This window comes from Protobothrops mucrosquamatus, unplaced genomic scaffold (assembly GCF_001527695.2).
Source record: "Protobothrops mucrosquamatus isolate PMUCROS unplaced genomic scaffold, P.Mucros_1.0 scaffold_197, whole genome shotgun sequence".
NCBI lineage: Eukaryota > Metazoa > Chordata > Lepidosauria > Squamata > Viperidae > Protobothrops > Protobothrops mucrosquamatus.
The window spans coordinates 188,912-205,112 of NW_015386273.1; the positions used below are offsets into that span (position 1 = coordinate 188,912).

General features: G+C 45.8%; 1 protein-coding gene across 1 annotated transcript in view; it reads right to left on the bottom strand.

Moving 5' to 3' along the window:
• Positions 1-15,495, bottom strand: part of PAFAH2 (platelet activating factor acetylhydrolase 2) — a 30,591-nt gene extending 15,096 nt beyond the window's left edge. Inside the window, exons 1-2 of the mRNA XM_015824979.1 lie at positions 15,283-15,495; positions 3,995-4,145 (exon numbers count right to left, since the gene is read on the bottom strand). Coding sequence (XP_015680465.1) covers positions 3,995-4,145; positions 15,283-15,372 — 241 coding nt within the window. The 5' untranslated portion in view covers positions 15,373-15,495. The remainder of the gene's footprint in view (positions 1-3,994; positions 4,146-15,282) is intronic.
• Between the last annotated feature and the right edge of the window lie 706 nt (positions 15,496-16,201).

Here is a 16,201-nt window from a genome sequence, read left to right on the forward strand (position 1 = left end):
TCCCTGCACAACAGATACAGTGCCTTTGCTGACCTTAACAGGGACATTAAGGAGACAGATAAAGGTATTTGTGATGATAACTCAAATAAGCAGGGGATCGTGGTCCGAGATGAAGAACTTGTTTTCGACAGGGAGAAGTGCGAATCAGGTATTATACACCAGTTATGCAAGAACAGAAAGGCATCCAAAAAGAGAAGCCACCTTCTGGTTGGTGATTCAATTATAAGGGATGTAAATTTAGGAAAGGACACAGAGGTTTCGAAAAGAGGTCAGGTGTCTTCCAGGTGCTACTGCCAGTAGGGACAAGAAGCGTATTTCTAAAATAGTCAAGAATGCCAGCAAGTACTGTGATGTGGAGGCTATTGTACATCTTGGCACTAACGATCTGTCCCAAAAAGATGTACTCTCTGTGCAGAATGATTTCCAGAGCTTGGGGCAGGAACTTAGCAGGATAGGCTGTAGGCTTACTTTTTCAGAGGTTTTACCAGTGTATAAGGAGCAAAATGGAAAAGGCCAGCATATAGCAGAATTCAATATGTGGCTAAAGGAGTGGTGTAAAGGGGAAGGCTTTGGTTATATTAGTCACGATGTCTATAGCTGGTCCAATGAAAAAATGTACAAAAGAGATGGTTTGCATCCATCAAAGAAAGGGACTGAGTTACTTGGCAATAAATTCACAGATTTTCTGGAGGAATATTTAAACTAAACAGCGGGGACAGTGAATTAATTGATACAGAACATCCCTGTCCCTGGCAATCTAAAAATTATAGGGCTATCAGTGCATGTAACATAGATGTGTGTGTGGACAAGAATATCAACCTTGCTGTCAAGCAAAATAAAGCTTTTAATAGCGAGTGCCACACAAAGTGCACTAACCAAATAGGTGGTAAGAAAATAGGGGAACTCAGGCACCACACATGTTATGTAGAAAGTAAACACAGGGTCAAGGACAAAGGACTCAGATGTCTATACACCAATGCACAGAGTATGAACAGCAAACAGAGTGAACTAGAAATTCAGGTTAATGAGGACAGATATGATATTGTTGCCAATACGGAAACATGGTGGGATGAAACCCACAAATGGAACACACAGCTAGAAGGATTTAAATTATTTAAAAGAAACAGACCAAATAAAAGAGGAGGTGGAGTTGCTCTCTATATAAGAAATAACTACATCTCTACAGAAATAGAGCACAATAATGATGAAAACTGTCTTGAATGCATTTGGGTCAATGTAAAAGGGGGGGGAAATGACATTGCCATAGGTGTATACTATAGGCCACCCAACCAAATAGAGGAAATAGATGAACTTTTTGCTAGTCAGCTAACTAAGGTATGCTAACAATAGTAATGGGGGATTTTAACTACCCTGACATCAACTGGGAGACAAACTATGCACCAAGTGGAAGATCAAACAGATTCCTGACAAACCTAGCAGACAACTTTGTCTCCCAAAAAGTAGAGAAGGGAACTAGGGGATTAGCCATATTGGATCTAATTCTCACTAACAGAGATGAAATGATACAAGGTGTTGAAGCCACAGGAACCTTGGGAGGACGTGATCATGCAATATTGGAATTCAACATTATGGAAGCACAAGCAATAGAACACAGTCAAACTAGAATCTTGGATTTTAAGAGAACTAATTTCAATAAACGTAGAGAGGGCTTGGGAAGGATTCCATGGATGAGAATCCTCAAGGGGAAAACAACTCAAGGAGCTTGGGAAATTTTGAAAAGTGAGATAGTAAAAGCCCAGTCTAGCACAATAGCAACAAAGAAGAAAAATAACAGCTCTCAAAAGAAACCTGCATGGCTGCATAAAGAACTCTCTGATAAATTGAAAGATAAAAACGACAAGTATAAAAAGTGGAAAGAGGGGCACATAACTAAGGCAGAATATCAGCAAATAGCCCGAGCCTGCAAAGATGAAGTGAGGAAAGCTAAGGCTCAAAATGAACTAAGGCTTGTGACCAAAGTCAAAAATAACAAAAAAGCTTTTTTCAACATGTAAAAAACAAGAAAAAAGTGAAGGAAATGATTGGTCCATTAGTGGGGGAAAGTAGCAAGAAGGTGACAAGCAACAGGGAGAAAGCAGAACTATTTAACTCGTTTTTTGCATCTGTCTTCACACAAAGGGAAAAAAACAGACCAACCTATCAAAAATAGTGCCATAAAAAAAGAATTGAAACAAAAGTTAAGATAGGCAAGAAAATGGTAAGTGAGCATCTGTCCAGCCTAGATGAGTTCAAATCACCAGGACCAGATGGATTACACCACAAGGTTCTCAAGGAACTGGCAGATGTGATCTCAGAACCACTGAACTATATTTTTCAAAGATCCTGTAGCACTGGGGAACTACCAGAGGACTGGAAAAGAGCTGATATAGTTACCATCTTCAAAAAAGGAAAAAAAATGGATTCAGGAAATTACAGACTTATCAGCCTGACCTTAATACCTGGGGAGATTCTGGAAAAGATAATCAAATAACGAATCAGCGAACACCTAGAGGCAAACAAAGTCATTACTAAAAGCCAACATGGTTTTGTCAAAAACAGATCATGCCAGACAAATCTTATTGTATTCTTTGACCAAGTGACAAAATTAGTGGATCAGAGGAATGCTATGGATATAATTTACTTGGACTTCAGTAAGGCATTTGATAAAGTAGATCACAACTTACTACTTGATAAGATAGAAAAATGTGGGTTAGATAGCATCACCACCAGATGGATTTGTAGCTGCCTGACTGGCCATACTCATTGTGCGGTCCTCAATGGAACCGCATCTACATAGAGGGAAGTGTGTAGTGGGGTGCTCCAGGGCTCTGTTCTGGGCCCAGTGCTCTTCAACATCTTCATCAGCGATTTGGACAAGGGGATAGATGGGGAACTCATCCAATTTGCAGACGACACCAAGCTGGCAGGAATAGCCAACACTCCAGAAGACAGGCTTAAGATACAGGAGGATCTGGACAGGCTTGAACACTGGGCGCTATCTAACAAAATGAAATTCAATGGTGAAAAAAGGTTCTACATTTAGGCATGGAAAACCAAATGTACAGGTATAGTATAGGGAGTACCTTGCTCAATAGTAGTAACTGTGAGAGGTATCTCGAAGTCCTAGTGGACAATCACTTAAATATGAGCCAGCAATGTGCTGCAGCTGCCAAAAAAGCCAACACAATGCTAGGCTGCATTAACAGAGGGATAGAATCAAGATCACGTGAAGTATTAATACCACTTTACAATGCCTTGGTAAGACCACACTTGGAATACTGCATCCAGTTTTTGTCACCACGATGTAAAAAAGATGTTGAGACTCTAGAAAGAGTACAGAGAAGAGCAACAAAGATGATTAGGGAACTGGAGGCTAAAACATATAAGGAACGGTTGCTGGAATTGGGTATGTCTAGTTTAACGAAGAGAAGGACGAGGGGGGATATGATAGCAGTGTTCCAATATCTCAGGGGCTGCCCCAAAGAAGACGGAGCCAAGCTATTCTCCAAAGCGCCTGAAGGCAGGACGAGAAGCAACGGATGGAAACTAATCAAGGAGAGAAGCAACCTAGAACTAAGGAGAAACTTCCTGACAGTTAGAACAATTAACCAGTGGAACAACCTGCCTCCAGAAGCAGTGAATGCTTCAGTACTGGAAGTTTTGGAGTACTATTCCCTATACCAAAATGGTATAGGGTTTCCTGCCTGAGCAGGGGGTTGGACTAGATGACCTCCAAGGTCACTTCCAACTATTATTATTATTATTATTATTATTATTATTATTATTATTGTTGTTGTTGTTGTTGTTGTTGTTGTTATTGTTGTTGTTGTTGTTGTTGTTATCATCATCATTATTATTATGCTAGCTGGAGAATTCTGGGAGTTGAAGTCCACAGATCTTAAAGCCAGCATGGTTGAAAACATTATTAGGCATAAGAACAGCTGTGGGGACCACAGACTTTCACTGAGTTACTCACGAGCACCAGTTATCTTACCAAATGTGACACTGAGAAGTGGAGCAAACCATTTCCTATTTAAGCACATGTAGTCAGCTAGTCCGGAGTAATATTCATAGCGGGGAATCCAGGATGGCTCCTCGGCCTCACCCTGAGGGACACAGGGATAGAAGAGGCGGAAGAAGAGGCCCTGTGGAAAAGAAGGATGAAGTTAGCATAGACCTCCACTGTTGATTTCAAATTGCAGAAGAGTTTATTATTGCTACCTATATATAAGAATCTAGTTAACTAACAGTCACGGGGAGAGGGCTGGATTTGGGCCTCTTGTTGCAACACAGTGATTCAAAACTGATGACACCTTTAACTCCACCTTCCAGCTGAGCCTGTTCTTCTATTATGTAGTCTATCTTCGGCAGACATCAGCCCATCTCCCCTTCGGTCCCTTAAAACAGGGCTTTTCAACTGGTGGTACGCGTACCACCTGTGGTACTTTGCCATGTGGCAGGTGATACGCAACTTCTAGCCAAGTGTAGCAGGGGAGGGGAATGAGCCCTAGCGACCCAAGCCTGAGGGAGCGGCAGCTCCAGCTGCAGGACTATCTGGGCTCGGCAGAAGCCCCAGGAGCCAGCAGGGCTCCAGCTGATTGGCACTTCTGGAAGCAGCGTGGAGGTGAACTGAAGAAAAAGGGGGGGAGGAGAGGAGAGGCTATAAAAGGAGGTGGTTTGGGCAGGGAAAGGGGAAAAAAAGACAACAGGGAAAGAGAAGGAGAGATCAGCCGGCAGGGAGGAAACAGGGACAGAGAAGAAGCAGCAGCTGTTGCTGGAAGAAAAGGTCTCCTAGTTCATTTTCTCCAGCCATGAGAATTTTAAAGCTAAAGCTTTTCGCAATTGCTGGAGCCTTTCAGTCTGGGATTGCAACATTGTGACAAGTGACATGCCTGAAGCAGCTTAAAGAGAAAAAACCCCCCCCCGGAGTTTATGTATTTATTTTGTGAGCCTTTCTTGCTTTGCACTTGATTTCTGTGTCTTTAAGGGTAGGGAAGGGATTGGGGGGGTGCATTCTTACTACACTGTGGAAGGAGAGCTAAGAAGGGCCGACCAGCTAGCTCAGGGGTCTACAAACTTAGCAACTTTAAGACCTGTGGACTTCAACTCCCAGAATTCCTCATCTAGCCATGATGGCTGAGGAATTCTGGGAGTTGAAGTCCACAAGTCATAAAAGGGCCAAGTTTGAAGACCCCTGAGCTAGCTGGTAGTGGTGCATATTAATAAACACGGATAAATTCATCATACATTTGTCAGTGCAAAGGGAAAGTGATTCAGCAAAGGAACAGCCACCAAAGAATTTAAAACTGGTACTTTTTTACTTTTTTCCTACAGTTTGTAATATTTTATTAGATTATAGAATAAAATACAAAAATACAAAAGCAAATAGTAGGACACAGTGGGGAGGAAAAAGGGGAAAAAGTGAGGGGGAGAAGAGAAAAAAAACAGACTTCCTCTGTTGCAGTAGAAGGAAGCATTAACATTGAACCTCAACTTTTTTACTTTCCATATTACAGTGGTGGCAAACCTATGGCACGGGTGCCAGAGGCGGCACTCAGAGCCCTCTCTGTGGACACGCGCACCGTCGCCCCAGTCCTAGGCCTTCAGCTGGGTTTTATAAAACCTTTTCGCTTTAGGACTCCACCACGTGCAAAAAAAAAAAGGTTCAATCAGTCAATTTCAACTTCTTGCGGGAAAAAAAAGATCTTGCAAAGTTGGAATTGATTGATTGAACTTTTTAGTCCCACCCAGTCTGCCATTACCACTGCAGCCATGTCCACCCAACTGGCCACGCCCACCCAATGGGCAACACCCAGCCAATGGGCCACACCCACCCGGCACTCGACGATGCATAAGTGGGTTTTGGGTTGCAGTTTGGGCACTCAGTCTCTAAAAGGTTCGCCATCACTGCCATATTATAAACTAGCCATTTCTATAACAACAAATGAATCTAATCAGTAAAACCCAAAATCCCTCTCCCCCTTTTTTTAGTCATCAAGTTTTTGACACCTTGCTAAGCACTGGTGGTACTCAAATATTGTCATGTCCTAAAAGTGGTACAATCTGTGATAAGGTTGAAAAGCCCTGCCTTAGAATTATCTCTCAGAATATGCTTACTCCATCACCTCCCTTATGCCTCTGAATTCCCTTTTTTCTGTGAATTCCTTACCCCTACCCCACTGCAACTCCAATATTTTTGCAGATGAGCCCTGGCAGCATTGCCAGATTTCAGTGTTTTCATTGCAGACAATAACACATGATAAATGTAGAACTAGAATAGGCATATAGTCATGCTGGCCACATGACCATGGCGCAATCTTCGGACACTGCTGCCCCCTAGCGTTGGACATGACTGGACAGGGGAAACCTTTACCTTTAGAATAGGCAGCTACGGGGCAGATTACAGACCCTTGAAGTAATAAATGAAAATCAAACTTTAAAAGAGAAGAATCTGGGCTCAGGTCTAAGGTTTAGCCAGCTCGAAGTTTCTAGGATATTTCATTTGAGGAAATCCCAGTTTTCCAGCTGATAAGCGTCAGTCTCATTCATTGGATGGTTATATATCAGTGATGGCGAACCTTTTAGAGATCGAGTGCCCAAACTGCAACCCAAAACCCACTTATTTATTGCCGGGTGCCAGGTGGGCGTGGCCCACTGGGTGGACGTGGCTGTGGTCATGGCAGATTGAATGGGTGTGGCCAAGGTGGGCATGATCACCTCGATGTTGCTTGTGGGAAGGGACGCCTGTGGGGGCTGGGCAGGGTTGGGGGAGATCCAGGGGGTCTCTGGCAGGTGGGGCGGTGGGCAGGAGGCTCGTCCTGCGGGGTGAGGCGAGGCAGGGCGGGGGCGCCATTGTCACAGGGCAAGGTGAGGCGGTGGCCGGGGCGGCTGCTGCCTGACACCATCAGCCTCTGCACACAAAGGCCAGCAAGTGCATGGGTGCTGGGATGCATCCGGCCATGTGGGACCTCCGTAAGCTAGCAGGCGGCTGGTTGAAGAGGGACGGTTGCCATCTCCGGGGCATGGCGCACGTGCCCATATAGAGGGCTCTGAGTGCCGCCTCTGGCACGCGTGCCATAGGTTCGCCACCACTGTTATATATCTTTTCATTCCTTCCATTCTGTTGGCCAGGCTTTACACAAGGAGTGGACTGACACACCTTCCCCCACCCCCCATAGCTCCTTCTGGAAAGCATAAAGAAGCTTTTCCAACTTCCTATACTTCCTCATTTAAATGCCAACGGGTTTTTCATTAATTGAAGTGACTCAACTTCTCTCCATGATATCATTCATATTTGGCTTCCTCAGCACAGCGTTGACTGCAACTCCTGGAATTCTTCAGCTATCAGAGACACAACGTATTTCATGGGTAACGTCTAGATTAAGAGGAAGGGATTGGCCCAAAGACCCCAAAGAAGCTTCTCAGGCTGATTGGGAATTAGAACTTGGAACTTCCCATTTCTAGTCCAAAGCCACAGGGCGTTTCTGTGGCTGAGCAGGGACTGGCACTTGGGTTTCTCCACTTCTAGTACAATCTTGTTCACACCCCCTAGCACAAGTCTTCTTCAAACATTGAACAGCTGTGATGGAATATAGCAAGGAGGTGGATTCCCAGGAGGGAGGGGTACATTCCAAAAGAATTAAGAGAGGACTCAGTCCAGATATTTTGTGGGAGAGAAAGAGGGCGAGGACAGTCCCTCCCTAAGAGTTCCCAGAGTATATGGTAGATGTAGATAGTAAAGTGCTTAGTCTGTCAAGATTCTGTCTATAGGTGTGGAAACAACAAATAATTCAGCTTGGAAGAATCACCATCTTGATTTAGGGGCCTGACAAAAACTATGTATTATGTTGTTCACTGATTCATCTCTATCTGAGCAGATACTCATATAATTGTTTTATGGGAGACTAATATATTTGTCTATACAGGTAATCCTTGCTTAATGAGGGAGAGAGAGTTAGGTAGGCTAGCTGGGGAATTTTGTAAGTTGAAGCCCACAATCAAAGTTGCTAAGTCTGGAGACCCTTGTGCTAGAACAGTGATGGCGAACCTTTTAGAGACCGAGTTCCCAAACTGCAACCCAAAACCCACTTATTTATCGCCGGGTGCCAGGTGGGCGTGGCCCACTGGATGGGCGTGGTTGTGGTGGTCATGGCAGATTGGGTGGGTGTGGCCAAGATGGGCGTGATCACAATGTTGTTCATGGGGAGGGACGCCTGTGGGGGCTGGGCAGGGTTGGGGGAGATCCAGGGGGTCTCTGGCAGGTGGGGCGGTGGGCAGGAGGCTCGTCCTGCAGGGTGAGGCGAGGCAGGGTGGGGGTGCCATTGTCACAGGGCAAGGTGAGGCAGGGGCCAGGGCGGCTGCTGCCTGACACCATCGGCCCCTGCACACAGAGGCCAGCGAGCGCATGGGTGCTGGGATGCATCCAGCCATGTGGGACCTGGGCAAGTTAGCGGGCGGCTGGTTGAAGAGGGACGGTTGCCATCTCCAGGGCATGGTGCGTGTGCCCACAGAGAGGGCTCTGAGTGCCGCCTCTGGCATGCGTGCCATAGGTTCGCCACCACTGTGCTAGAAGATGGTCAAATTGGAGCACTACCAAAGAGCATTTGTTAGTTAATCATCACCACAGTTTCTTTAAGATTGTTATGTTTCTCTTGTTGGATGTATGGAATGAAGTTTCCAACAACTTGGGGCTGTACAGTATTTATAATTTCAGTATTTATTATACAATGGGTTTTTTATGGTTGTTTATTCTAACTGTATCATGGATGTTTCAACTCTACTATACTGTGCTGTGAATCCTTAGTCAATTCAGTGGTATACAAATGAAATAAATAAACATTAACCTTTTGAGAACATGTTGTGAGCCTTCTAAAAAAAAAAAAAAGCACTTCCTTATTGACCAAAGGGCTGTCATGATGAACTATAATATAAAACATTTTTCCACAAAGGGAAACAACTCCTCACTCGTACATATTCTTATCTTTCTTCCTGTAGATGTTTGGTGCTTCCCCGCTATTTTTATTTTCTCAGAAAGCCAATGGGCAAGTGTGGAAGCAAGGAAAGAAAAAGAAAGGAAGGAAAGAAGGAAAGAAGGCAGGAAGGCAGGCAGGCAGGCAGGCAGGCAGGCAGGCAGGCAGGCAGGCAGGCAGGCAGAAAGAAAGAAAGAAAGAAAGAAAGAAAGAAAGAAAGAAAGAAAGAAAGAAAGAAAGAAAGAAAGAAAGGATGCCAGCACATATTGGACCTTTGTTTGGCAAGGCAATCTCTACAGCACAATGTTAGCTACATTGCTCATCCCTAATTTCTTATAGACAGACAAAAATCCGGACAAGCAAATGATGCACAAATACACCCAAAGATTTTAAAAATCTAAAGTTACTAGTGTTAGAAATATTATCTTGTGCAATTGGGCAATCACTAAAAAGCAGAAGAAATAAAAGGGAAACACTGAGTCATTTCAGGGTTAGAATGTACCGACAAGCAAAAATTAAAAATAGTTAAAAAAAAAAAAGAATGCAATTTCCAAAAAGTACAATATCATTTAAACTGGGGGATTTGCAAACTGAAATAAGTCAACATTGCTTGTAAGTGCTAATTAATGCAGGGGTTGAAGTTTGAACTATAAGGGAAGTAGTGGGGTCAGTGTGAAGCCCACATATTACAGTACAGCCTCCGGCTTACGACCATGATTGGCACCATTGCTAAGGCAGTTAAGTGAGTTGCACTTAAAACAAGTTATGACTGTTTTGCCCCAGTTGTGAATCACTGCAGTTGCTAAAGTGAGTCCCGCTTCCTGTATTGACTCTGCTTATTGGAAGCTGGTTGGCAAGGCAGCAAACAGAGATCACGTGACCCCCCAGGACCTTGCAACCGTCGTAAATACATGCCAGTTGCCAAGCATAAATTTTGATCATGTGACTGTGGGGATGGTGCAACGGTCATAAGTGTGAGGACCAATCCTGTCACTTTTTTCAGTGCCCTTGTAACGTCATATGGTTGCTAAACGAATGATTGTAAGACAAGAACTTCCTCTATTTAAAAAGAAAAAGAAAAAGAAACACAAAGGAAGCAACTGAAGGGTTATCCTTGACTCTCTTTATTTTATCTTGCTTTCTGTTTTGGTCGTAGAATATTTACAACATAAACTGCATTTGTCTCCTTCCCTTTGTTTTTAATTATTACTCACTTATAGCAATCTCATTTCTCAGTCAACCAGAGTCTATTACTGAGCTGAAACAAAATTAATTTATTATGGCCATTAGCCACCAAACAAAGACAAAACCGAGAACACCCAACATGTGAGCACTTTCGGCATTCAGACGTTAGGGCAGCCAATGCAATTTTACTGTGGGAAGAGGTCTGATCCATAACATAAGGCAGGGGTCTTCAAACTCGGCCCTTTTATGACTTGTGGACTTCAACTCCCAGAATTCCTCAGCCAGGCACGCGTGCCTGGCTGAGGAATTCTGGGAGTTGAAGTCCACAAGTCATAAAAGGGCCGAGTTTGAAGACCCCTGACATAAGGACTCTGATCTTCCTCTTCAAATGCAGGTAGTCCCCGACTTACGATCACAACTGAGCCCAAAATTCCTGCCGCTAAGCGACATAGTTAAGTGAGTTTTGCCCCATTTTATGACTTTTCTTGCCTCAGTTAAGTGAATCACTACAGTTGTTAAGTTAGTACCCCAGTTGTGAAGTGAATCTGACTTCCCCGTTGACTTCGCTTGTCAGAAGGATTGAAAAAAAGGGGATCACGTGACCCCCTGCATCCGTCATAAATACGAGTCAGTTGCCAAGCGTTTGAATTTTGATCACGTGACCACGGGGATTGTTGCAATGGCTGTAAGAGTGAAAAACAACCATAAGCCCCTTTGTTCAGTGCCGTTGCACTTCGAACGGACACTAAACGAATGGTTGTGTAAGTCGAGGGTTACCTGTATTTGTTTTCAATTGATGGCTTTTACGTTACAAAAAGAGGCACGGCAGCAGTTAAGAAGCTGTCAACTGGGACATGGGCGGTTTGAGACCCAAGTACAATGGGGTGAGCTCCCGTTACTCGCTCCAGCTCCTGCCCACCTAGCAGTCTGAAAGCATGCAAATGTGAGTAGATTAATAGGTACCACTTTGGTGGGAAGATAACAGCGTTCTGTGCACCTTGGCATAGAGTCATGCTGGCTACATGAGCACGGAAGTGTCTTTGGACAACGCTGGCTCCCTCGGCTAGGAAATGGAGGTGAGTACTACCCCCTAGAGCAGACATGTCAAACACAAGGCCCGGGGGCCGGATGCAGCCGGCGAAGTGGTTTCATGTGGCCCGCGAAGCCATCCTGGAAACAGTGAGGGAACGGCCCTGTTGCCTTGGCCCTGGCCCAGGCCGGCCGGGAGCCAATGTACAATTTTGTGGTGGCCATCTATGCTGAAACGATTCAGTCTTAGCTCCACAAGGCCGTCTAGAAACAGCGAGGAACCAGCCCCTGCCTCTGGGTGCATGCTGGGGAGGTGTCACCCTTTGTGAGGAATGAAGAAATGCACCATGCCTTGGCGCTTGCCCCGGTCCCACTCCCTTCTGCCAAAGACCCTCAGATCTGTCCCACTCCTGCCCAGGCCCCCACAGGCACCCTTGACGTGAACGATGTAGAGCTGGCCACGCCCACCCAATAGGCCACACCCACTCCATCCAATAGAATTGGAAGAGACCTACTGAAGTGATGAGACCCAGATCACAGCATCCTTAACAGTTGGCTGTCTAGCCCGTGCTCAGATAGATCCAGCTAAAGGCTCTAATTCAGACATGTCAAACACAAGGCCCGGGGGCCGGATGCAGCCGGCGAAGTGGTTTCATGTGGCCCGCGAAGCCATCCTGGAAACAGTGAGGGAATGGCCCCCGCTGCCTTGGCCTTGGACCAGGCTGGCTGGGAGCCAATGTACAATTTTGTACTGGCCATCTATGCTGAAACGCATTCAGTCTTAGCTCCACAAGGCCGTCTGGAAACAGCGAGGATCCAGCCCCTGCCTCTGGGTGCATGCTGGGGAGGTGTCACCCTTTGTGAGGAATGAAGAAATGCACCATGCCTTGGCGCTTGCCCCGGTCCCACCCCCTTCTGCCAGAGACCCTCAGATCTGTCCCACTCCTGCCCAGGCCCCCACAGGCACCCTTGACGCGAACGATGTAGAGCTGGCCACGCCCACCCAATAGGCCACACCCACTCCATCCACACCCACCCAGTAGGCCGCACCCACCCTGGCCACACCCACCTGGTCCTCCCAGGGCAACCGCAATGCTGATGCGGCCCTCAATGAAATTGAGTTTGACACCCCTGCCCTAGAGCCAGAGATGACTGGACAGGGGAAATGTTTACGTTTAACTTAGTTTACAAAAAAAAACACCACCCCCTATGGAAACAATGGCCCAGGATCTGGATCATGATTCTTTGTTCCGCTGGAGTTCAGACCCCGTCCGCCAAGACAGGAGCTTACAGCTGCTTTAAACAGCCCATTGCCCTCCAAAGAGGCCAAAGTGCTAATCCCATTGAACTGTTTTGAGTTATACATAGCTTGAAGGGATATATTGAATTCACTGGCAGAGCACCGGGTTCACAAAAGGCTAACTTGGCACAAATTCCCTGAAGGGTTTGCTTTGCACTGGATCATTCCTGAGAAACAAAGTCATCTGGCCTTCCCAGTAACTATGAGTCACCCAAACTATGTCAAGATACAGGTGAGAGGTTCAAAGCCTTTTTACCTACCTACACAGATAATCTGAAATAAATGCAAATTCAGAATTCATGCACCATCTGGAACCTACGCAACTCTTTCTTCAACTGTTAACCCAAAGGAGCCATTTTGACAGGCAGAAGTCACAAATTAACTAAAACAATTCCTTATTTTTTTCTTTCTTCGTGATCCTTTCCCCCACTTCTGTGTTGTATCATGTTGACTGTGGAGAAGGCCTTTTAAAAAAGTTTCTCCTTTCTTTGATTAACTAGATGGCACTTAAAAGAATACCTTTTAGAAGTAGAGTCTTGTTTGGTGGACCTAATTGTCAGTTAAGGTTTTAATTCGAATACATACCCTTCTAAGAGATATATCCCATTAACCCCAACAGGTTCAATTCTAAATAAAGCCTCGCACTTAGAATCAGGATTCATCAAAATCAAAGGAATTAAACTAAAATATTTAATTATTAATTGATATTAAATTATCTAAAATGTGATTAAATTAAATGCAATTAAAATATCAATTATAAAATTAGTAAATAGCAACGGGCACCTTGAGTGCAGTCCCAAAACAGCTGGAACACCACTTGAACACCATTGGCACTGACAAAATCCTCCATTAGTCAATTGCAAAAGGCAGCTTTAATCCAAAACAGCTTACATCCTTTCACCCTGTCAAACAATCTTTGGGAAGGATTTGAAAAATAGATAAAAGTGCCAAATCCAATCTATTCATCTGGCTGACTGTTGACAAATCATATCAATATAGAAAAAGAACTTGAGACAATCCAAAACAGAAAAACCTGCAAATAAGATGTAGAACAACTGTGGCAAAAGAAAGCAAAGGTAGTACCGATACCAATAGTAATAGGTGCCTTGGGTGCTATCCCAAAACATCTGACCAATCAAGAATAAATCTACATTACTAAGCCTTCTGAGCTGTACAATCTATGGATTAATTTCTGAAGGAACGTGATCCTTCAGAAACTTGCTATCCCCTTAAGTGCATGTTTCTCAACCAGAGTAACCTTAAGATGAATGGACTTGAAATCCCAGAATTCTGGGATTTGAAGTGTAACAGAATAGCAGAGTTGGAAGGGACCTTGGAGGTCTTCTAATCCAGGGCTTTTCAACCAGTGGTATGGGTACCACCTGTGGTACATTGGCACCTGGCAGGTGGTACGCGACCATCCTAGAAAAGCGGGGGAGGGGAATGAGCTGAACCGGTGGCAGCACCACACAAGCCTGAGCGGAAGCGCCAGGATCAGTGCCGCTTTCCAGCTGATCAGCATTTCTTCAAGGCTGTCAGGGCTCAGTGGAAGCGCCAGGATCAGCGCCAGGCTCCAGCTGGAGCTCGGCGCTGATCCTGGTGCTTCTGCTGAGCCCAGAAGAAGCACCAATCAGCTGGAAAGCAGCACTGATCCTGACGCCTCTGCTGAGCCCAGAAGAAGCACCGATCAGCTGGAATGTTGCAGCATCTCCAGGGTTTTGTGATTTACATTCAGATGCTTGGCAACTGATTCATATTTATGATGGTCACAGTGTCCCAGGGTCATGTGAAGTGACCCAAACCTGCTGCAACCACCCAGCAGATGGGGGGAATAAAAACCAAACACCCCCCCCACTCCACCCCCACTGCCAATCCTCAACAGAAATGCCCACAACAATGAAAACCTTGGACAGGAGGAAGAGCACCGCCAGGTGGGCAGGCAGGTGTCTTGCTCGGCTGTGGCTTGTGGGGCACTTTTTTCAGTGCGATTGTAACTTTGAACAGTCACTAAGCGACCTGTTGTAAGTCGAGGACTACCGGTACTTTATCACTTTGTTCCTTTTGGGGGGGGGGGGTCATCAAGTTTTTGACACCTTGCTAGGCGACTGGTGGTACTCGGATGTTGCCATATCCTAAAAGTGGTACAATGGGTGAAAAGGTTGAAAAGCCCTGTTCTAATCCAACCTTAAAGTCCCTAAGGTTGAGAAACATATCTTAAGTCATGCCAAGTGTGGAAAGCCCTGCCTCCAAATCCATACAGGAATGGCTGTCATGCTATGGTTACTTAGGAGTAAGTGAAGACACGTTTTCAGACAGAGAGCAGATGGGCTTCCTTCAGAGATGCTGTAGGACAGGGGTCTTCAAACGTGGCCCTTTTATGACTTATGGACTTCAACTCCCAGAATTCCTCAGCCAGGCACGTGAGGAATTCTGGAAGTTGAAGTCCACAAGTCATAAAAGGGCCAAGTTTGAAAACCCCTGGTTTACACCTTGTGCTTAGCCATGGCTTATGGATAAACCCACACCGTAAGCTAAGATAGACACCCAGGAGCCGGATTCACGCAGTGTTCTAAGCCCAAACCAACTTTCTGCAAAGTCCAAGGAGCGACTTTCCAGCCCGGTGATAAAGTAGACCAGGGGTCTTCAAACTTGGCCCTTGGGAGTTGAAGTCCACAAGTCATAAAAAGGCCGAGTTTGAAGATTCCTGATGTAAACATTCGTAGAATTAGCCCTCTTTCCCACGTTCTTGTTGAAACGGGAGCCCGAGCCCGTCCCGCGGCGCCCTTGCGCACCACCTACCTTGGGGGTCTGGCCCACCATCACGTCGGTGCAGCCGACCGGATAAGCGCCCCTCCCGTGGGGCAAGCCGAGGGACTGGGTGACCCCCATCCTTGAAGCTTCGTCTCCGGCGGAACTTCCGAGGCGGCCCGAAACGGCAGCTTTCAGACGATCTCCGGGGCTGGAAGAAAAGGGGAGCGCGGTTTCGCTTCCTCCCCTCGCCTCTTCCCGGCCATTGGCTGGCGGCGGAGCGATCCGTCTGCGGGCCGAGCGAGGGAGGAGCCCGGCGGCACCGAAAGGAGGAAGTTCTGCAGCCGAGGGAGCTAACGCTGCGGGGGAAACGGGGCTGGTTTGTGGACTTTGGATCGCGCGTCCAGGGCGCGCAGCCAAAGGTTTTCGCCTTGCTCGGTTGGGTCGGATGGGAGTTGGACTTCAGCACATCTGCACAAAGGCCGCTTGAGAAAAGAGCGCCGTTGGGTTAAAATTTATACTGAAATTTCTTTCTTTCTCTTTCTTTCTTTCTTTCTTCTTTCTCCTTCCTTCCTTCCTTCCTTCCTTCCTTATTCAAGGCAGGGAACATTCTTAATACTAGTTTTTCCCGTGTCATCGATCTGCTGAACACCTAATTCTTACAGTGCTGTCTAACGTCTATGTATATTTACCCCATGCAGTGTGTAATATTATTATTTATCCTTATTATCTTCTTTACTCCCCCATTTATTGCGATGGTGGTGATTTTGCTGCTTTGCATGTACGCTGAGTGCTTCTGTACTGGAGACAAATTCCTTGTGTGTCGAATCACACTTGGTCAAATAAAGTTCAATTCAGTTCAGTCCAATTCTCTCCTCCTCCTCTCTTCCCCACAACAACCCTGTGAGATGGGTTGGGTTGGGAGACAAGGACTAGGCCAAGGGTAGGCAACCTTGGCTCTTTTATGACT